This window comes from Procambarus clarkii, chromosome 62 (genome assembly GCF_040958095.1).
Source record: "Procambarus clarkii isolate CNS0578487 chromosome 62, FALCON_Pclarkii_2.0, whole genome shotgun sequence".
Classification (NCBI taxonomy): Eukaryota; Metazoa; Arthropoda; class Malacostraca; order Decapoda; family Cambaridae; genus Procambarus; species Procambarus clarkii.
Window position 1 is genome coordinate 22,173,272 of NC_091211.1, and position 23,197 is coordinate 22,196,468.

Here is a 23,197-nt window from a genome sequence, read left to right on the forward strand (position 1 = left end):
TCGTTTTTTTTATAAATAAGACTATGGGTTCATTATTAGTTTTGGGGATGTCTAACGAAGCTGCAAGCTAAGACACCGTTATCCTACACCGACTCATCTATAGGTTGACCCTAAATACTCATTTATTTAACGAGTTTATTGTTAGATTTCATTAGGAATCAACTTCGTTGAAGGCGGAGCTTCCAGCAAATACCTTCCTGTGATTGGCTGTTGCAGGGAATGCCAACTCTTTTTATGAATAAAATGCAAACTAAGAAATATGTTCTTTTGCACAACAACCTTCTTGTTGTGCAAAAGAAGAACAATTTATATTTTATACCTGACAGAAATTTCTACCTAACTGAATAACTTAGCTCAATAAGAGAGCGAAGCATTGTATCATCAATGTTATTTGTGTCAACCCCTCCACTGAATTGGTAGAAAGAACTAGGTTCAAAAAGAGTTAATTAAGATACATTTAGAACTGAGAACAACATGTTCACACAGCACAAGACTTACACCAGACAATGTGACATTGTAAATGCCAAAATTAGGCTGGGATAGTTACTTATGGCAGGTGGCTGAAAGTTATTAATATCCCAACAGTAAGTACTCAAATTGTAACTATGAACAGGAACTATAGGAAACTTCAAAACTATATTAGTGAATGCCAAGTTATCAATGATTTTAAACCAAATGGCTATAGATACCTTGAGCTTTGTAACTATTTCATTCACTTAAATTTTGGAAGATGTTCTCATATTTTACTCAAAGTTTGGTAATGTAGGTTAGCATACTAGCTTCTCATCCCACGTTTTTCTTTGATACCTTGTATGACTAGCCATCCTATGAGATGGAGGTTATTAGATGAACTTAAAACCTTATATTTTGAAATCCCTCACATAGAATAGGACAGTACTGTACACACTGGTGTACACATTTGTAAAAAAAAACAAAAAACCTACTTTCACTTAAATCTGATAAAAATAAATAAACAAATATACAGTGTTAATATTATAAAGCTAAGGGGTTCCAAAGCATCTCAAGGTACAAGGTCAAAAATTAAGCAAAAAAAAATTTGGGCATTCAAGAATGTACAAAGGTATATATTTATATTAAGATTTTGTATCCAGCACTGTGCCACTACCGTACTCTACACTTACAAACTCTGAAGCTCCATATTCTGTATTACAGTACATGGCATTTAATCTAAAATCATTGATAATTGGACTTTCACTAACAATGAAGTCTTAGGTCTTTTTAAACATTTTACAACTGTCGTGCTGAGTTTGAAAATTTATTATTTGTAGTTAGCTGCTTTAACAATATCCTCAGCCTAATTTTGGCAATTACTATGTCGTCGTCTACTGGCTGAACATATAGCTCTCGGCTCTAAAAGTTTCTTGAAGTAGCATTACTTTCACAATACATTGGGATACCTAGGTTTAGTTTGATTGTTTGATATGACCGGGAGCCGGTCGGCCGAGCGGACAGCACACTGGACTTGTGATCCTGTGGTCCTGGGTTCGATCCCAGGTGCCGGCGAGAAACAATGGGCTTTCTTTCACCCTATGCCCCTGTTACCTAGCAGTAAAATAGGTACCTGGGTGTTAGTCAGCTGTCACGGGCTGCTTCCTGGGGGTGGAGGCCTGGTCGAGGACCGGGCCGCGGGGACACTAAAAAAGCCCCGAAATCATCTCAAGATAACCTCAAGATAACCTGCGGCTTAATTTAGCTGCCTTGTCGGGTAACACACTAGAGCTGGTATCTATATAAAGGAGATGATAAAAATCTTGCTTTGTACATCAGTTATATATTATTTATAATTGATATGATATTCATAACACGTATAACTTGCCAATCAACACGTATTCTTTTGGTAATAAATATAATTCAGGGATAAAGTGAACTTTAAATGCATATACACAGAAGTGGAGTACACCTCTTGGTGTATATACACCTTAGTACTGATGTCTTAAAAGATTTACTCGGAATCAGAAGCAAGAAGAGCTAATGGCAAATTTTCCTCAGGAATGGAATTTTTTTCCATAGCTGATTAACACCAGGTTCCATGCATACATTAAAACCATAAAGCCTTAAAATATATTTTATTACTTTATAATTTTTATCTACAAAACATGATCACATAGCACTTGTCAAGTGATGATTTTTTTTATTTTATTTTTTAATGACAAACTTGCATGAAATGAAATGACTGATGAAATAACTTGCATTGGTCCATAACAAAATGATGAGACATTGTATTCAGTGTCATTCTGCACTTGAATACTGATTGAAAACATGATAATCATATGAAAAAACCTTCAAATATAAACATATTAAGAAGGATAACAATATATTAAATTTATAATAAATGTATCAATAAATATATCAGGTTTAAGAATTTTCTTTAAGTAATTTTAGGTATAATTATATTTGCCATGCATTATTATAAAAAAAATGATGCTCCAGCAATATTATCTTTGAAAAAACTTTCAAGATTAAGGAAACTGTAATACATGGTAAATGGTTTAACAGTTACCAACAGAAAGCAAAAAGATAAACATAAATGTCCAATAAATTGAATGTCCAAGTATTTGAACTTCTTAAGTGCCTTCTTAAATAAATAAAAAAAATCCTCATAAAATTACTAAAGTTATAAATTCAATAACTTAACAGCAAAAGCAAACCCATCAGGCATAATGATCAAACCCCCATGATCCCATTCTAGCTTGGCAGGGCATCAGCTCGAGGCCCTGCAGTGGTCGGTTCCTGCTGTTCCCCTAGTTACACTACAGGGATGAATCACACTCACACAGTGCACCTTATACACTATACCACGAGTCTGCAGAAGCCTGCCCTTTCCCTCCAGCCTAAATTTATCAAACTTGCATCATTTTAGCAAAGAAATGTATTGCACTGCTGGTAAGGTCTCCAGAACAGATAAGATAACCTTGTCCTGTCCAAGGTGAGGACGGGATTCTAGGGTAGTAGTGGCAGCATCTACGGCTGTGGCAGGTCCCCCCACCCAGCACACATGATAGCATATATGGATTGAATTTGGCCAAATATGCTTCATCCACCTGAGGTTACATGTACCTCAAATTAAATAAGAATATACCCCAACTTTTAAAGTTATCACTCTAACTCAAGATCATCTCTCAGTCTTTTTCTACCCTGCCCAAGGTTCACGACAACAGCTTGGGAGTTGCTGTCCCGTTTCCCTCCAGGATCTGAGTAATTATTGGATACATGGTCTACCATAGTATCCATTATTCTTGCTGATAATTTTGTACCGGACCCACCATCCGGCGGAAACCCTCCCCCAGAATCTGGTTTTCCATGTTGTGGTGGAAAATCATCCAATGGTGGCATGTAATAGGCAGGGCTCTTTGACAGCATGCGTTGCCGCTTAGCAGAAGGCGTGTAGTCATGGTCTGTTAAGGCTTGCACCAGAGGTTTGTCCAAGTCAGAGGTCAGTTCATCATCAACACCCTCCAAAACCTCCAGGGTACTGGGTACAATAGCACCATTCCCAGCCTCCAAGAGACTACGTGAATGACCTGCAAGAAATAATGTAAAAATTATTAACAACAATTTTCATACATTATATTTATCCAAGTTCATTATTAAAACTTATTTAACCCATAATTTTTTTAAAAGTGCCAAGCAAAACATTGTCATTTAACTGCCAAAATGATTTATCAGGACATCATACTCATTAAATATGTTCAGTATTACCATTTGCAATTAAAGATGCATGCTCTTCATCAACATGTACAAACATTTTTGGGAGCCATTTTAAATTAAATAAACTGAATTAATATTGTATGTTCATCAATAGTATGATGCTATATGAAGTAACATTCCTGAAGTAATTGTTTTAATTATTTCAGTCATTATGCTACTTCTTGTCCCTATAAAATGAACCATTTTTTAAAGATACATGTGTCAGTGTCCACTTACGTTACATTTCTAGGCAGTATGACACCTGCCCCAGGCATTCTTTATTTTTCTATTATTAGATACCTAAAATGCTCATTACATCTGAGTTGGGAAATATTTTTATCATTCATTTGTACATATACAGTAGTAGTACTTATTATTAATATACCTTATATTCTGATACTGTATTACCAAAAAGAAAATATCTGCATCATATATCTACTGTAAAAATATAAAATTATTAACAATAATGTACATGCTTCTTACCTGCTGAAGGCATTTTCGATGCGGGCAATGATAGCTCGCTGTCTGCAGTGGCTCCATCCTGTCGTAGTGATGGCACAATGAACAGTGCTGCTGACAGTATCAACATCATTAGAGCAGTAGATGCGTGTGCTTGGGAGCGTCCATTGCTTCCACCAGTAACAACATTCTGGAACCGCCGCATTTGTACCAGAAGCGACTCATTTTGTGCTTCCAAGGTACGGATTCTTTTCTGAAGTTGCTGGTTCTCTTCTGTGCAAGCTTTTACCCTAAAAAGTATATTGAAACCACTCTAATTACCCATTTAATCACATAGCATTTACTACATTACCATGTCATAAATCAAGTTCCAGTTTAGGTTATTTTTATAACCACATTTAAGATTTGTATTGCAAACATGAGTTGTGTGATACTGTTCATGAATGGGAGGCAAGTTTTTAATTTTAAAAATTATGGAGAAAATTTTCTTTATAGTATTATGAACAAATATTCATGCAAAAGGCTAGAGTACTATACATAAACATAAAAAGATTAATTCAGAGAAATTCCAGTAATGAAGATATATATAATGAGAAGTTGAAATGTACTCTATTGCAATTTTGCTGTATACTGTACATATATTTATACAGTACAAGTATTCCATTAAATTTATTTTTAGAAAGTTTCCATTTACATTCGTACCTATCTTCTAATCCGTCAATGTATTCTTTTTTGCGTTTACGGGAGTCTTGTGCAGAGATCTTGTTGCGGATCTTTCGCCTAATACGTTTCAGTTCTCTTTCTTCTTGTTTTGTCAAAGGGTAGTGAGATGGTAGCAGGATTCCTTCTTTCTTCAACAACCTCTTCTCCTCATCTGAAAAAAAAAAAAAGTCTTTATTATCAGAGAAAATTCTGCTTCATATTTATTTACACAGGGCATGTATACCTACCTGGCTTTGGAATAAAAAAAATTAAGTATGCTTATTCAAACTGATTATTAAACAAATTATTGCATGTAGAACAAACTATATTTAATTTTAGAAAGGGCTCGGGTTAAAGGACTACACTAAGTAACTTTCCATGGGGAAAGTACTTAGTGTACTGTACAATATTTCCATTATTTGGTGCTGCTCTAAAGACTCGTGCCATAAATAGCAAAATATGACCAAGAACATTTTTTTTTCATCATTCTTCAGGATTTATATCTACAATATTGCATCTTTCATATTACAATCACCTTTCCTTTCCTGATTTTGGGTGTGACCTGTGGCCCAAGCAAGGAAAGATGCTGTTGCAAGAGGGAATCTTGCTAACTCAAAAGTTTAAACTTTTGGGTTAGAATTGTAAACTACTGTAGCTGAAGGATACAAGATTGACAACATTTCAAACAAGGCACATCTCTGACATTTAAAACATTGAGCAAAATAGAAAACTTAAAATCAAACTTTAAGGAGTCAAGTATTTTACAAATGAGAAGCCACAACTAAACATCAGCCAAAGATATCCCTCACACTAAGAGAAAGCAAGAAATTTTACCAAGTAACGAGCCTTTAAAACACACCTGAAACCAACCAACTATGGAATTTCCCAAGCTACAAACTTCCGTCTCCCATCAAGGTCAACATACAATATGGCTGTCAGGTAGACAAGATACAGGAACCGTACATCAACTTCGTGTGAAATAATTAAATTTAAAGCATATATACAGTATTTACATTAAACAAATATTCATTTTCTCCAGTATTGATTTGTTAAATTGATATAGTAACGTTCTTGCCATGCAAGTCTAACTGTGGCAGAATTTCAAAGGCTGCTCAGACAACTTTCTCAACAGGTTATATCCCACCGCCAGCCCCTCTACGGAAGTCAGTCAATTCTAGTTTCACAATCAATTTAGCTTACCAGCATGTTGCACATTCCATGTGGACCATTATTCATATATACTGACATAATGGACAATTAGAAAGTAAAATTTGGTACTATTGAAATTGGGCAGACCGGAAAAAGTTTTGTCTTTGTTGCTAATAAAACCTAACCTAACCATCCTAGGTCTAATACATACTATCGGAGGCCTAATATAGTACATGTATGTGCTATATTAAGTTTAGGAATATTTAAGTTTATTATTATTATTTTGATTATATTATTTCCAAACTCTCACAAGGTAAACTGTACCAAATTCTATCCAATTGTCCTTTACATCAATACATGTATGATGGTCCACACAATGGGGCCGGCCGACCGAGCGGACAGCACGCTGGACTTGTGATCCTGTGGTCCCGGGTTCGATCCCAGGCGCCGGCGAGAAACAGTGGGCAGAGTTTCTTTCATCCTATGCCCCTGTTACCTAGCAGTAAATAGGTACCTGGGAGTTAGTCAGCTGTCACGGGCTGCTTCCTGGTGGGTTGGGGGTGTGTTGTGTTGTGTTGTGTTGTGATGTGTTGTGAAAAAAATAGTAGTAGTAGTAGTTAGAAACAGTTGATTGACAGTTGAGAGGCGGGCCGAAAGAGCAGAGCTCAACCCCCGCAAGCACAACTAGGTGAACACACAGTTACAAGAAGAATTATCTAAACCAAGAGGATGGGTTAATTAATACATACGCATACTGTACATGGTTGTATTTAGGCCTGAAACCCGGCCCTGGAATTACTTGGGCATTTGTTATTCGGGCACGGTGTTCCCCTATGGAATAATCCATCAATTATTTTACATGTATGTTTCCAATTACTATCGTGTACTCAGGGTACTGCGAATGGTGGCCAAGCGTTCGGGGAAGATGGAAGACTTCAGAACGGGGTCATTCTCGCGGGCGTTGTAGCTAAACTCTACACCAGTGTGAATTTTATTATAGCGTCAATATCTTTTACACTGACAGCAAACTTGGCGAGCAAAGCGTGTAATGGAACAAAAAGTTCCTTCAAAATAGAAGTGAGGAAGTATGTGAGAGACGTAACAAAGTCGGTGTTGGGGGGGGTGGAAACTCTTCAAGCAGCACCGGAAATTCCCGGCCCCAGCCAGACGGTACTGACCGAGCCTGCGCAACAATGAAGCAGCAATGGCCAGTCTAACTATCGGCTCCGTATCGTTAATGAACGGTGTGGCTCGTGCACAATAAACCGAGACCAGTGGGTAGCAAATGCAGACGAGCAGGCATTTCCTACCTAGCAGTCGTCTGATAATTTCATGCCTGTTACAAGCAGCGCATTACTTATTTTTTTTCAACCTTCCCAAATTATAATTATATATAATCCCTTGCATATTTCTCTTTACCTCGAATAACTTTCTGTGAATACTAAATTTCCCAAAAGCGAGGGAAAATGTGAGGCTGGTGGGGGTGGCGGGAGCGCAGTGTGGCAATGGGGTGATAGTGATGCTCAACGTGAAAGTTAGGCATCAGACCGGGGCTGCAACACTACGCTCTTCTGTGTTGCCAACTTGTTGCACATCGGCCACAACTTTTATTAAATTCACAATTCGCAAAATTCAGATGCCTAAAATGGTGTATATACACACAGTAATAGGTATAAAACCACTTTTGACCAGGCGAAATTTCATCCCCCGACGGACGATAAATCAATAACAGACACGCGATATACATGGACAAATGACTCATTATAATTGCAGAGAATATGTTTATTGTACCATGGTTGCACCATGGTATACCATGGTTATTGTACCATGGTGTTGACGGTTGCCTCGTCAACAACATAGCGGGACGGGGGGGAGGACTTGAGTTTTGTAAAAGCTAGGAGGAAAGATGTCAGATTTATCAGGGCAGGATGGGAGGGGGGTAGGGGGGCCATCGAGAAAGCACCAAGCCATTACAACTATACAGCACTTGGAAAGGACGAGGAAAAATATTTGTGGTGGGGCGAGAGGGGGGAGGGGGGTAGAAGGAATGGTGTCCAACCACTTGGACGGAAATTGAACGCCGACCTGCAAGGAGAGACACCGTCGCTCTACCGTCCAGCACCACTGGTATCAGTGGCAGGACAGCCCAGTTCATGGGAAGAGTAGTAGGAGAGATGTCATCACAGCTCACCGACAATTAGTCCCGGCTTTTATTCAATTTGATTATGGTAATTTGTATTGTCGAGATAGTTTATATACAAAAATGTGACTCGACTCATAGTCACATACGAAAGCGAACACTTTCTCAAGGATCTGAACGGTGATAAGGTGGTGGGTTGAACCGAGGCTACTGGTATGTGTGCATTCACCTAGTTGTGCTTGCGGGGGTTGAGCTCTGCTCTTTCGGCCCGCCTCTCAACTGTCAATCAATGTTTGTGTGTGTGTGTGTGTGTGTGTGTGTGTGTGTGTGTGTGTGTGTGTGTGTGTGTGTGTGACTGTTCTCTAGTTACTAAAGTCTCACTACCTCCCTCCTCACCAGCCTCAAACATAACTAAGTCATCAGAGTTTGGACCTCTCGCCAGCTATATGGAGCAGCCACACCCCAAAGGAGGGTGTGGCTCTTGGGCTCGTCAAATTCCCTTAATACCTCCCCCCCACAGGCCACGCCTTTCACTGCCACGCCCATAATGCGCCCAACTTATTTTTATATTACCACATGGACAAACACCAATTACAAGCACATACGAGCGCCTACACCTCCACCCCTTAGATGGGTACCTTATTTTCCCTATCATCTCAGGAGTGATCGGGGGGGGGGCGGGGAAGAGCAAGGGTGGGGGGCGGGGAAGGAGCGAGACCGGGTGAAAGAGGGAGAGTGGGGGGGGGGAGTGAAAAGAGGGAGGGAGAGGGTGATAAAGGAGAAAGCGAGGCAAATGGGTTGAAAGAAGAGAGAGGGGTGAAGGAAAATTGAATTAAGGTACTGTTTCCCAGAGATTTTGCTGTCCCTTGGGATGGAAGAGCGAAGGGAGGGGGGCGGATAGTGAAGAGAAGGGGGAAGGGTGAACGAGGAGTGAGGGGGAGGGACTGAAGGGGAGGGAGTGAGAGGGGGGGAAGGATGAGAAAGAGGGAGAGTGGGTGAACGAGAGGCAGGCAGGTAGGTAGGTTAACTGAAGCCAAAGTTCCGGTTACCGAGAGACTGCGAGCATTAATCCGTTGTCTCAAATAATACTTCACATCTTGAGGTTATCTTGAGATGATTTCGGGGCTTTTTAGTGTCCCCGCGGCCCGGTCCTCGACCAGGCCTCCACCCCCAGGAAGCAGCCCGTGACAGCTGACTAACACCCAGGTACCTATTTTACTGCTAGGTAACAGGGGCATAGGGTGAAAGAAACTCTGCCCATTGTTTCTCGCCGGCGCCTGGGATCGAACCTAGGACCACAGGATCACAAATCCAGCGTGCTGTCCGCTCGGCCGACCGGCTCCCCCTCATAGTGACCCCCCTCCCTCCCCACATAGTGACGTCAAAACCCTTAACGGGCTAATAAACGGGTACTATAAATTACAGACATCAAACAGGTATCTATAATGTCTCATGTCTGACATGCTCAGACATCAAACTTTTCTATACGTTGGTTGCGTTGGGGAGGCATGTAGATAAGCGAGTTGGGTTCATGCGGTTTAGTACCCCGTATTTTGAACAAATCCACGAGGGCCGTGACGAGGATTCGAACCTACGTCCGAGAGCATCCCAGACGCTGCCTTAATCGACTGAGCTACGACATGGTATATTTGTTCATTTGATGCATCACACTATTGTGATTTATTTGTGTACCCCGTATTTTGTCCCTCTGTAGCAACTCGGGGGGAACGGGCTAGAGGAACAGTAGTATTAATTACGCAACTCTCTTAACAGGAGCCTCGACTACACGTACTGCCAACCAGCAACACCTCAAAAGCCCCGTGTGCCCCTATGGAGCTTTCCATGATAACGTCTTAACGCAATTCTTCCTGCGGCTGTCGGAGCGAGCAGGTTTTGGGAAGAGGGGTGCAGCGTGCAATGGGGACCAGGGAGGGGGGGGGGCATGTTGCAGGGAGGGGGGGGCATGTTGCAGGGGGGGGCATGTTGCAGGGAGGGGGGGGATGTTGCAGGGAGGGGGGGGGGTCATGTTGTGGGTGAGATCGAGGGGGGGGGCACATGATGTAGGTGGGGGCTGGGGGGCACACATTACAAGACTTCACCCTATGCACAGTATATATGACAATATTTTGATAAATTATATGGTGAATTCATAATAATAATTCATTGTGTAGAGGGACAGGCAGCCAGTGTATTTATATTGTCAGGCGTATATCGAGGTGCCCCCCACCCCAGGGTCGAATAACAGACCCCCCCCCTCCCCCAGGATGCAACCCCATAATAAGCTGACTAACTCCTGGGTATCTACTTGCTGCTAGACGAACAAGTGCATTAAGTGATAGGAAATGGGCCCAACCCCTTCTGTCCCCGCCCGGAATTCGAACCTGGAATTCTCGATCGAGAGTCGAGAATGAACCCAACTGTACTACCTACCGGAACCCCTTTGTAATAAGCGATGTGTAACAAGTGATCCCACTCACCCTCGCAATTTCCAAGGGGTCTCTTGCTAAGACAAATTGCTATGCGTACTAGTGGCTTTAGGTATTGTATGTACTATCTCTCTCTATAAATCCAACATTATGTTTGTAACTCATCCTCTATGTATGTACTTTTACCTGAATAAACATTTGATTTGATTGAAATAGTACATTTAAGCGGTTAGCGAAAAACAAAATTGAGACCACCTTGTTACCTAGCAGTAAATAGGTACCTGGGAGTTAGTCAGCTGGCTTCCTGGGGGTGGAGGCCTGGTCGAGGACCGGGCCGCGGGGACATTAAAGCCCCGAAATCATCTCAAGATAACCTTTCAAGACTGTTGCTCCTCAAGGAAGATAGTACCGCAGATACCAACTCCCAAGGTCCCCGAGAGGTCGCGCACCCGGTGTGCCTTCCTGCTGAAGTGCGACTATCCCAATGGGGGGGGGGGGGGAGATGATGGTGGGTAGGGATAGTGGGTAGGGGAGGGGAGGATGTTGGGGCTTCTGTGATGTGCGTCTCTTGCCCGCCTGGCTGTGTGCGCTGCTACGGTCAAGGTCGGTGGCCACGCACCTGACTCCTACCAAACCCCCCCCCGTTCTCCCCATCACCCCCCTACAGCCTCGCTTTAATACACCCGCGCCCCGCTACGCAGGCCACGCCCCCCTCCTCCTCCTAGAGACATCGTCTACAGGCACGGACATTCTTCCCAGGTGTTGCTCAATCAGCACTCGGCTTGAGCTACGTGTCGTGCGTTATCATATATACATGTTTAGCACGGTAACTACCAAAGACAATTTAGTCGTTTTGTTTTCAAGTTTATTATGCACTATATACCCATCCTGTGAGTGATGGTGGTGGAAAAGGTCGTAGGCCCATAATGGACTCGGTAACTCAACCACAAGATACGATAAGCTAAGCTAGCAACATAGTGTACTACATGGACAGCCTATTCACAGTTTATCAAACATCGTAACACGTCACTCCCCCCCCCCCAGAGTCACTAACAGAGAATGAGAACGTTAGTTTAATTAACGTACTATGTACTCCCCCCCCCCTAGTGCTTGGCAATCCCTTAAGTGCTTGGCAATCCCTCAAGTGCCTGGCAGAGAGGTTAGTGTTATGGGTTCAGACTGTCCAAATGATCATTAAGCTAAATCATTTATGTTTATATAGTGAATTAGTTACAGCTAATTTACCTATCATGTACCACACACCTATCCAGAGGGCGGCGGCGAGAGGTTACAATCTGCTTCCACTACCTACTGAAGGCAAACTTTGGATAAGTTGCTAAGATTTATGCCAGAACATTTTGAATTAGCGTATTTCTTGATTATCGGTGATAAGTCATCTCAATTCTAAAAACTGTTCGCATATTTAGTGATGCAGGATTTGCAAATGACTTTGTTAACATAGTTTACACTGGACCAGGTCTACGACAACAGGTAAGGCAAGCTCCCAGAGATGCTTATCTTGAGGTTATCTTGAGATGATTTCGGGGCTTTTTAGTGTCCCTGCGGCCCGGTCCTCGACCAGGCCTCCACCCCCAGGAAGCAGCCCGTGACAGCTGACTAACACCCAGGTACCTATTTTACTGCTAGGTAACAGTGCTTATAACTAAAGTACAAGTCGAGTAGCAGTAACTTTTTCCTCACACAGGTTGGTACAAGACTGAGTCTGCTGATTTTATTGGATGGTCCATAGATGTGTGGCTCTTCTTGCCCGGCAGCACGATGATTGATGGCATCGTATAACGTCACTGTCTGAGGCCCACAAAGGTTTTGTCGGTATATTATTGTTCTCAGACTGCTTATAGACACTAAGGTTAAAGTCAACTCCTCCTCCTTTGAAGGAAAATCCAAGGAGGAAATGTATGTTTATCTCTCAGCATGTTCGGTAATACGTTTATTGCTTGTGATGTGTGTCTATGTATGTATTAACACGATGTACTGAACGGGGTGAGAATAGCTTGAGTTACCTCATCCCTTTGTGTGTATTTTACCTCAATAAACTTATTTCAGTTTCAATTTCCTTTGGCTAGCTTGAGTTCTATAATGCACTTTTTTTATTATTATTTTCTACCACAAACGTGGCCACACATTTACAATGCTTAGCAGCATATATATATATTTTCTTCTGTCCTCCATGGACAGGGTTAGAGATGTGTTAAACATATAGTTCAAGGGTTTATTGAACATATAATGCACTCTGAGGCCACATATATGGGATACACAAGAAATGGACTTAAGTTAATCATTTTGATGGATCAGACACACGAAGGTTATAATTGTCTTGCAATAAATGTCTTAAGACTTTTGGCAAGATGGTTCATGTCCTTTAATTTGTATAAGAATGGAATGGGGGTCACTTGAAGTCTAGTCACGCAGCGTGGTCCGCCATGAGGTGAGGTTAGGTTAGGTTAGGTTAGGTTAGGTTAGGTTAGGTTTGGTTAGGTTTGGTTAGGTTTGGTTAGGTTTGGTTAGGTTTGGTTAGGTTTGGTTAGGTTAGGTTTGGTTTGGTTAAGTTAGGTTAGGTTAGTTTAGGTTAGGTCAGCCTAACCTAACATATCATATTTATTCATTACTAACGTATTGCCAGGAAGCTTTCTGAAGCTTGTGTAGCTTGTGGTAATTAGACGGACTCACAAATCAGCTAACCAAAACGATACTAAATGTCCAAACTAGACGGAATCTGGGGCAGATTCACGAAGCAGTTACGCAAGCACTTACGAACCTGTACATCTTTTCTCAATCTTTGGCAGCTTTGTTTACAATTATTAAACTCTTAATGAGCTCCGAAGCACCAGGAGGCTGTTTATAACAATAACAACAGTTGATTGACAAGTTTTCATGCTTGTAAACTGTTTAATAAATGTAACCAAAGCCGTCAAAGATTGAGGAAAGATGTACACGTTCGTAAATACTTGCGTAACTGCTTCGTGAATCTGCCCCCTGGACTAGAAAGTTATAATACAAAGTCTCCTAGCACATAAACTTAATAAATATTTAAGAATACGACGAGATATGTGAAGAATCAAGACGATCGTTGCCAAAGGAACACTCTTGATTAATCTCTGCCATCTTCAAAAGTCTGTCATCTTGAGGTTATCTTGAGATGATTTCGGGGCTTTTAGTGTCCCCGCGGCCCGGTCCTCGACCAGGCCTCCACCCCCAGGAAGCAGCGCGTGACAGCTGACTAACACCCAGGTACCTATTTACTGCTAGGTAACAGGGGCATTTAGGGTGAAAGAAACTTTGCCCATTTGTTTCTGCCTCATGCGGGAATCGAACCCGCGCCACAGAATTACGAGTCCTGCGCGCTATCCACCAGGCTACGAGGCCCCCTGTCAACCAAAGAACGCTCAGATATTCGCAAGATGTTACATCAGCAAGGGGCCTCGTAGCCTGGTGGATAGCGCGCAGGACTCTTAATTCTGTGGCGCGGGTTCGATTCCCGCACGAGGCAGAAACAAATAGGCAAAGTTTCTTTCACCCTGAATGCCCCTGTTACCTAGCAGTAAATAGGTACCTGGGAGTTAGTCAGCTGTCACGGGCTGCTTCCTGGGGGTGGAGGCCTGGTCGAGGACCGGGCCGCGGGGACACTAAAAGCTCCGAAATCATCTCAAGATAACCTCAAGATAGCAAGCATCTGCCAGAAACGCTATGCGTGTTACTGGCTTCGCATGAATGTAAAAATACCAATCTTATGTACTCTCACCAACCCATTGTGCCTTTTTGCAAATAAATTAATATTTTTATTATAATCCATCTAATTGTTGTTTAAACAGTCTCCGTGGTGTAGTGGTAAGACACTCGCCTGGCGTTCCGCGAGCGCTAAGTCATGGGTTCGTATCCTGGCCGGGGAGGATTTACTGGGCGCAATTCCTTAACTGTAGCCTCTGTTTAACGCAACAGTAAAATGTGTACTTGGTTGTAACAACGATTCTTCGCGGCAGGGGATCGTATTCCAGGGACCTGCCCGAAACGCTACGCGTACTAGTGGCTGTACAAGAATGTAACAACTCTTGTATATATCTCAAAAAAAAAAAAAAAAAAAAAAAAAAAAGACAATGTTACGGCTGAGGGATTCCAATTTATTTGGCAATGTTGACAATACTCGAGAGCACAAACGGCTTATCTAGTATCCAGTAGATTCAATTCAATAGATTTTGTCTTGCTTTTTCTTCCTCTAAGATTTTCTTCTTGCCTCTCTCTTTCCTATTTATTGCCTTGTCTCCTTCCCTTGTCAAAATCGACTTGAGAATGGTCCAGGACGGACCGAAACGTCGTCGTCCCTTCACTTCCTAGTGTGTGGTTTGGTCAACAGTAGATTCAACTGAACATAATAGCTATAATCAGAATTTCTCAATTAAAATCTAGATGTATCTGTAATTTTAAACTATGTCTAGTGCGATGCTCTTTAGCTTAAAATCAAAGAAAGCGTGTTTAGCATACCAAAGTAGGAGGAAATAAAAATTAAGCTAAAAAAGGGTGCAGCCACCTATCCATACCCCCCCCTCTCTTCCCACACCATTACAAAACCCCACTCCTGCGCCACTAGGCCAACAACATGCTACTATATAACCCCACAAGCATATGCAATTGCTTGAAAGGTGCCTTAAAGCCTTGGTTCATCCAGCCTTGAATTGGCGTCTGGCGGGGCCATTAACCTCCGGCGTCCAGCTCGGCCCCCTGGGAGCCTCCTGGGAGCCCCTGGCCCACCACCTCCAACACTCCCACACACCTGGCTGCTTGCAGCTACCATCACTTGGTCACCTCTACATGCTCAATGCCTGCAAGATGTCATCACTTTAATAACGGAAGTGACAAGGTGGTGCTTATTATAGGATTATGGAGCGCTAAGCTCACTCCGATTTCAGAATATACTGAGTAAGCTTCAGTCTACTCTACAGTTTAACACACTTTGAGCTTTTAAATCCAATGAAAACAAAAAAATGCCATGATTGCCAACAAATCGAGAGACGCCGCCGCCGCCGAAGCCGCCCCGAGAGACGAGTAACGGGACCATTATACACCTGCTCTTTACGACGCTCCCATGTGACTACACAATGTGGTACACCCCAGGGACCAGTGTGGCCAGGACCCCCTTCCCTCCCACCGACACGTACACACACACTACCCCGCACCACATTATTAATTAATGCCTCTCTTCACTAACATTCGACTGCTATGTTGATGTGTTCTGCAGAAGCATCACGAGTAAGATCCAGTTTACGGATGATAAGGTGAGCTGGCAGACGTGCCAGGGGAAAGGGGGTTAGACACTGGAGGCGCAGGGCCCCCCTTCCTGTTCAGGGACTAGCAGGGACAGGTGCAGGGGCCCCTTACTGTTCAGGGACTAGGCAGGCACAGGTGCAGGGACCCCCTTCCTGTTCAGGGACTAGGCAGGCACAGGTGCACTGCACATGTTACTCACCACCACTTGCACACCTGGGCTACATCATCTCCTACCTCTCTACCACTGTGCTATTGTTCTCACTCTACAAAACTTTTATCGTACACCCTTACGTCTCTCACATAATATTACACACGAGGCGAAATAACACACACGTGGCATTGAGGAAGGAAAACGTTTACTGCTAAATACCAGAGAAGAAATAGACGTATATAATATAGATCTTTTTTACGTAACAGACTACAAGCCGTTCCCTCTGCGGACACTGACCTCTCTCACTCCACCCCCCCCCTTCTCCTTCTCCCTCTCCCTCTCTCCCTCCCTCCCCAATTCTACCATCTCTACCGCTGCACGAACTAGCTAGCCATCCCTCAGCATCACAAATTACATCATTTACAATATAAACATTAGTGGTACTGTAGACCCCAGAACCACTAATATTTAGTGGTACTGGGGAACCAATCGTATTGGTGTATTCCATTGGAGACTTTCAGCGCCGTGGCGAGGGGGGACCTGCTGCCTGGGTAACAGCTTCTCCCCCGAATCAACCTACACTGGCTTTGCGCCGTTGTGAGGCCCTCAGACCAGGCCAACGCAAGTCCATAGTCTCCTGAGACTGATGGATGCCTACTACTAGACCCAAGTCTTAAATATAATCGACGCAATGGTGACCAGAGCCATGTAGGGACCAGCAAATACCATTGTAAGAACCAAAGCGCCTCCCTCAGCCTCACCGGGCTACCGCACCAACCAGTCTGAACCTCTTCACGGAACACCGACTCCTACCTTTTCAGAAGCACCCTCTATTATACCCCCAAACCTCTCATTCCTCTTATTACTGGCAGATTCTGGTAGTACCTTTTCTCCAGTACATTCTTCAACATTTTACGTAAATTGGGCAAGGGTTTAATGTTTTAAACACGTCTTCCCCCCCTACTAAGACAGTAACTCGAGATTAGGTTTCCCTGGTTATCTTATCAAGAAGACTTACTGTTCCGACCCATAAGACTACATAGCCTAATTTGGGACTACATAGCCTAATTTGGGACTGCATAGCGTAATTTGGGACTGCATAGCCTAATTTGGGACGATATAGCGTAATTTGGCATAGCTTGTTGGAGTTCCCTCTTGAAGACCTTCCAGTATCATCTTTACAAGGATAGCGGCCTGCGGGCCGCAACAACAGCCTGTTGGACCAAGCTCTCACAAGTCAAGCCTATGACCTCGGGGAGTAGAAGAGCTCCCAGAACCCCATCAAGCAGATAAAGGCACATTATTATTAACTCTTCCTTTAAATTGTCATCTACACTTCCGTTGAAATACACATTTCATTCAGCTGGGCTGTAGGAGACTCGAACCACGGACCCCGCACGTGGAGGCAGGAGCTCTATCACAGGGGCTTCTGCCTCCCACACGCCTGGGGTCCGTGGTTCGAGTATCCTACAGCCCAGGGGAATGGAACTCTTAATTATGAAAGTTGGAGATCTTTGTCTGAGAGGCCGCCAGTTGTATGTGAAGATGTGACAATTACGCCGCCAAATTTAAAACGCCGACAATCGGAAATACTTGTACTGCTTTTACATTGGCAGTCTTGCAAGACTGTTTCGTACATATCGGAACGTCTTTCGAACAACTCCTTGGGGGAAGGGAAACTGGTGGAAAGGAGGAGGAGGGGGAGGGAGGAGGAGGGGGAGGGAGGAGGAGGGGGAGGGAGGAGGAGGGGGAGGGAGGGGGAGGAGGAGGGGGAGGGAGGAGGAGGGGGAGGGAGGAGGGGAGGAAGGGGGGGAGGAAGAGGGGGGGAGGAAGAGAGGAGGGGAAGGAAGGGGGGAGAAAGAGGGGGGGGGGGAAAGGAGCTACCAGCATGAGTGATAACGTTCTAAATAGCACTCTATGATCGGTGAACGGCAGGTCAGGTCACGGCACCAATCCAGGAAATATACCCTACGAGGACACAGTAAATGTCTGGAATGCCGTCAATCCTCGTCTTCCCTTGTATCTGACCCGCCCATCGCCCCAAACGTGTTTGGTTTCGCTCGCATATGGCCAATCGATATTATTATATACGCAGCTTGGTATAACTCGGTATAGGATTAGGGTGATATAGTGATTACTAGCCGAAATGGTGGTGCAAGTGGGGTGGTACTCACCTAGTTGTGCTTGCGGGGGTTCAGCTCCGGCTCTTTGGTCCCGCCTCTCAACCGTCAATCAATTAAGTTCACATTCCTGAGCCTACTGGGCTCTATTATATCTACGTTTGAAACTGTGTATGGAGTCAGCCTCCACCACATCACTGCCTAATGCATTCCATCTGTTAACTACTCTTAGTTCTTTCAAGGAACTTAGGAAGACAGCAAAAGAAAGGAACGAAAACGATACAAAGGCAGAGACGATCGGAGATGGCACACATTAAATAGAAATATCAAATGAAGTATTAAAATTAAATTAAATAGAATATCAAATGGGGGAATTTGCAAAAAAGAGAGAGCGAGAGAGCAGAGAGAGAGAGAGCAGAGAGGAGAGAGAGAGGAGAGAGAGAGAGAGGAGAGAGAGAGGAGAGAGAGGGGAGAGAAAGAGAGGAGAGAGAGGAGAGGAGAGTGAGTGAGTGAGGAAAAGTAAGATGTTATCCCGGAAGAGCACCGCACCCCCCGACGTGCACAAACCTCCCCACTGTGTGACTGGTATTTACACTCCCACGACTCCTGCCTTCTCCACATCCACCCCCAAACTTGCCTCACACGGCTTGACCAGCTTACCTAATACACGCTTCAAAGATCGCAAGAAACAAAAATAAAATAAAGCGCCATACCAGCTTAGAATAAAACAACGCTGAGAAGCGCATCAGTTCACACACAGCACTTTCCGCCATCGTGGCGGAAGCAGACGCAATGCAGCAAAATACAATGACTACAAGATACTCCTACACTCAGCCGGTCACGTTCACCGAGAATGCCAGAGAGCGCAGCCTCCCAAATACATGTCGTTTACTCTCCTTCCATGAAGGTCGATTTTAGTCTAACATCTTAATGCATCTTAACATCATCTTTAGTTTAACATCTTAATGCTGTCTATATCTTGCACCCTTCATGCCATTAAAATTCTTGCCTTTTACAACCAAGACTTAAAGTGGCTTTTCAGAAATTACAAACTTACTGAAAGTTGTGGCATCAAAATTCACGAGGGATAGTAAATGTGGTGTATTAATATATATGACCTATCAACAGACTATCCTGCCTTGGTTATGTCCGATGTCACGCTGAACTATCAAGCCACTCACATCAGCCTGGACACACTCACACCAGCCTGGACACACTCACACCAGCCTGGACAACGCCACCCTGGACACTCACACCAGCCTGGACAACGCCACCCTGGACACTCACACCAGCCTGGACAACGCCACCCTGGACACTCACACCTGCCTGGACAACGCCACCCTGGACACTCACACCAGCCTGGACAACGCCACCCTGGACACTCACACCTGCCTGGACAACACCACACTGGACACTCACACCTGCCTGGACAACGCCACCCTGGACACTCACACCTGCCTGGACAACGCCACCCTGGACACTCACACCTGCCTGGACAACGCCACCCTGGACACTTACACCTGCCTGGTCAACGCCACCCTGGACACTCACACCTGCCTGGACAACACCACACTGGACACTCACACCTGCCTGGACAACGCCACCCTGGACACTCACACCTGCCTGGACAACGCCACCCAGATGTGTCATGCCACTTGCCTACCTCGCTTCATCATCTTTAAGTCATATCGATTGTCAGCCTTTAACGCTATCACAGTCCGCAGTTTTCCCAGACCTGAGAAGTCCTGCTGTAACCAGATGTGACCATGACATGTGCCGGTGTATGTAAGCACATGGCATGGGTACATGTAAACATGAGTACATGCAAACATGGGTACTCACCAGAAAGCGTCAGCTGTTGAAATGCCGTGTGTGGTTGGTCGTCATCATCGTCGTCGTCGTCGTCGTTGGGTTCTACCTTGATACGCGTGGGCGAGGTGTGAGTGGAGGAAATGGTGGTGGTGGGTCGTGCAGTGCTGAGGACGGTGGTGGTGCCACCCTTCAGCAGTGACTTGGTGTCGTGGCTTCTCACGGCACCCAGAATGGCACTGCGGATGGACTGGCTGTTGAGGGTGGTGGTTGTGCTAGGGGTCCGCACGGTGGAGACAACGGTTCGCACGCCACGCCCGCCCACACCTCCAGTTCCACCAGTGCTAATGATCTTGATGGTCCGCACCTGAAATGCGTCACTGATAGATAAAATTCCAGAACCACAATAGTCCGTTACTAGCCCCCCTATTCCTCGATTGATTGATTGATTGATAAAGATTAAGCCACCCAAAAGGTGGCACGGGCATGAATAGCCCGTAAGTGGTGGCCCTTTTGAGCCATTACCAGTATCAATAGATGATACTGGAGATCTGTGGAGGTGCGACTGCACCCTGCGTGACGGGAGATGTCTCCCGTACCCCCTATTCCTCCCCCTGACGTAATAATATATATACACCTATACTCATCGATGATGCACCACTGCACAGTGGTGCAGAGAACAGCATATACAGCGAAGCGCACGTACGTACCTGGTTGAGGTCCTTCACAGTAACGGGCAGCAGGATGGAGCGGGACGCCTGACCGGACTTGAGAAGCGTGCCGCTGCGCACCAAGTGGGCGTTGGTAGTGCCCTTGCTAGCTTGGGTAACTACGATGGTCTGGCCGCCCACCGTGCTCACCGTGCTGGCGGGCGCGCTCACCGTCACCGTCTTGAGCACCGGGGGACTCACACTGGTCACATGTGTCACCGGCGTCGACATAGACGAGGAAGCAGCGACGACGGACACTGTAGAAGGCACCGAGACTGAGGTGACCTTAGCGAGGATGGGTCTGGTGATGAAGGTCGGGGTGGTGCTGACAACAGTGACCGCCACACTGGCCGCCGGAGGACACACGGGGTCAGGCACCGCTTGTGGCACCGGAGACGAGAACCCTGAAGGTCATAATGCAAACATTTGTAACTATTTAAAAATGACAGCATAAATACAATTGACAAAACAGGGGTAAAAATGGTAAATTCATTGCAGACGACGAGTCACAATAACGTGGCTGAAGACGATTCTCAATCGACTTGAGAATGGTCCAGGACCGACCGAAACGTCGTCGTCCCTTCACCTTCTAGTGTGTGGTCTGGTCAATATACTTTAGCCACGTTATTGTGACTCATCGCCTGCATGTAGCTGAGGATATGGTGACCAAACCTCACAACAGAAGATGGAGAAACGTCGACGTTTCGGTCGGTCCTGGACCATCATTAAGTCGTATGTGACGATAACGGTCCACAACGGACCGAAACGTCGTCGCTTCTCCATCTTCTGCTGTGTAGGTTGGTCACGGTCAATTCATTAGTTACAGGTATGCTAAGTTCGGGGTATTTGAGGGGCATTTTAGAGTGATGCAAAGGTTGTTTATGCATATACACGTTCTGATCTTTTGTGTAATTTAGGTTATTATTATTATTAACATCTTTATTGACAAAATCAATTACAATTTTGCCTAATCTCAGGATTTCGATTAAGCCTTATTAAAGTGAGGATAATGCTGGTAATTTAGGTGCACGATGATTTAAGGTGAGGAATAATTCTGCCGACAGTTCACTTTTATCAGATCTACATCGTCGGGTGTAAAATGTGTCTTCTAGACATTCATAGCCTAGAAAAATGCTAACCTTTAATACAAATACGTTCAAACATTCCCCCTCCCCTTCATTCCTCTCCCTGCTTTACAATGCTAATTTTAAAAAGAAATACATCATAACAAAAACATCTGCCAGCATATAAAGTCGCCACGAGTCAGAAAAAGTTACGGGCTCACTATAGCCCGTGCTACATAGGAATTCTGTTCCGTGTAGCTGAATCTAAAACACCGTCAGAAAAAGGTGGTCTCCTAATATCAGGCGTCAGGTGACTAAGAGTAGATACAGGACAAGACACCCCCGAGGGGCGACAGGGAAGTGGGGACAGAAGAAGAAGAAGTAGGGGAGACAGGAAGAAGCTATAGGAGGAAAAAAAAATGAGCCCTTGCTTAGTAGAGCTGCGACATATGTGGTCATGGAAGGAACGCGCTAGGCTGGCGTGCTTGTGTTAGCCGGTGGGAACGCGTGCACCCGCTCTCTCTCTCTCCCCCCCTATAGTGGGCTGAACACCCTCCCTCTCACACCGCCGGCGCCCATTGCGCCATGTGATAATACATGTGACCCATTTTCACCATAATACTACCGCACAATACTTTTAAAGTACGGTAAAAAAAATTCTCCTTACATTTGTGTGTGTAATATTTTTACCGTAATGTGTGCGTGTGTGCATCAACAACTCTCATACACAACCAACAGTACAGTTACACACACACACACACACACATACACACATTCCCTCGCGGCTGAATTGGGTCCTAGTCCTAGGGACCTGGGTTCGATTCCCGGTCAGGACAGAAATGGGCAGTGTCTTTTACCCAGTTGCTACAGTTCACCTAGCAGTAAATAGGTACCTGGGAGTTGAGACAGCTGCTACGGCTGCTTCCTAGAAATATATGTAGTAGATATAATAAGAGGAAACAATAGATTGGTTAGCAAGGCGGGGTCCAAGAGCTAAAACTCGATTCTGCACACCCAAATAGTAAACACACACACACACGCTAACTACTGCCAGATAATTTTCGTTACAAGTTTCGAAGCGAGACATAAACAATACCAGAATACCGTCATCAGTCTCCTAGGAGGATCATCAGTATCCTAGGAGGATCATCAGTCTCCTAGGAGGATCATCAGTCTCCTAGGAGGATCATCAGTCTCCTAGGAGGATCATCAGTCTCCTAGGAGGATCATCAGTCTCCTAGGAGGATCGTTGGGAGGAGGATCGTCAGTCTCCCAAGATAGGATCGTTGGAATCCAGCTCCTCATGGAGAAAATACCCCCCCCCCACCACCACCACCCCTATTATTCCTACCAGCAAATGGGCTCAATAATGCGAGTCTGCGATACTTGCTATTAAACAGACTCCAAAGAACTTAAGGACGGGTTTTCCCTAGGATATGCTTGTGTTATCCTACCCTCCTACCCCACCACCACCAC

The 23,197-nt window shown here is 44.5% G+C and overlaps 1 protein-coding gene across 5 annotated transcripts in view; it reads right to left on the reverse strand.

Moving 5' to 3' along the window:
- Window positions 1–2,072: 2,072 nt before the first annotated feature.
- The window catches only part of LOC123766504 (uncharacterized), a 61,833-nt gene continuing 40,708 nt past the window's right edge, over window positions 2,073–23,197 (reverse strand). For all 5 annotated transcript variants that reach the window (XM_045755710.2, XM_045755711.2, XM_045755709.2 and 2 more), the window contains 5 exons: window positions 20,658–21,061; window positions 19,981–20,314; window positions 4,870–5,041; window positions 4,192–4,457; window positions 2,073–3,542 (listed from right to left, as the gene is read on the reverse strand). In XM_045755710.2, coding sequence (XP_045611666.1) covers window positions 3,118–3,542; window positions 4,192–4,457; window positions 4,870–5,041; window positions 19,981–20,314; window positions 20,658–21,061 — 1,601 coding nt within the window. In that variant the 3' untranslated portion in view covers window positions 2,073–3,117. The remainder of the gene's footprint in view (window positions 3,543–4,191; window positions 4,458–4,869; window positions 5,042–19,980; window positions 20,315–20,657; window positions 21,062–23,197) is intronic.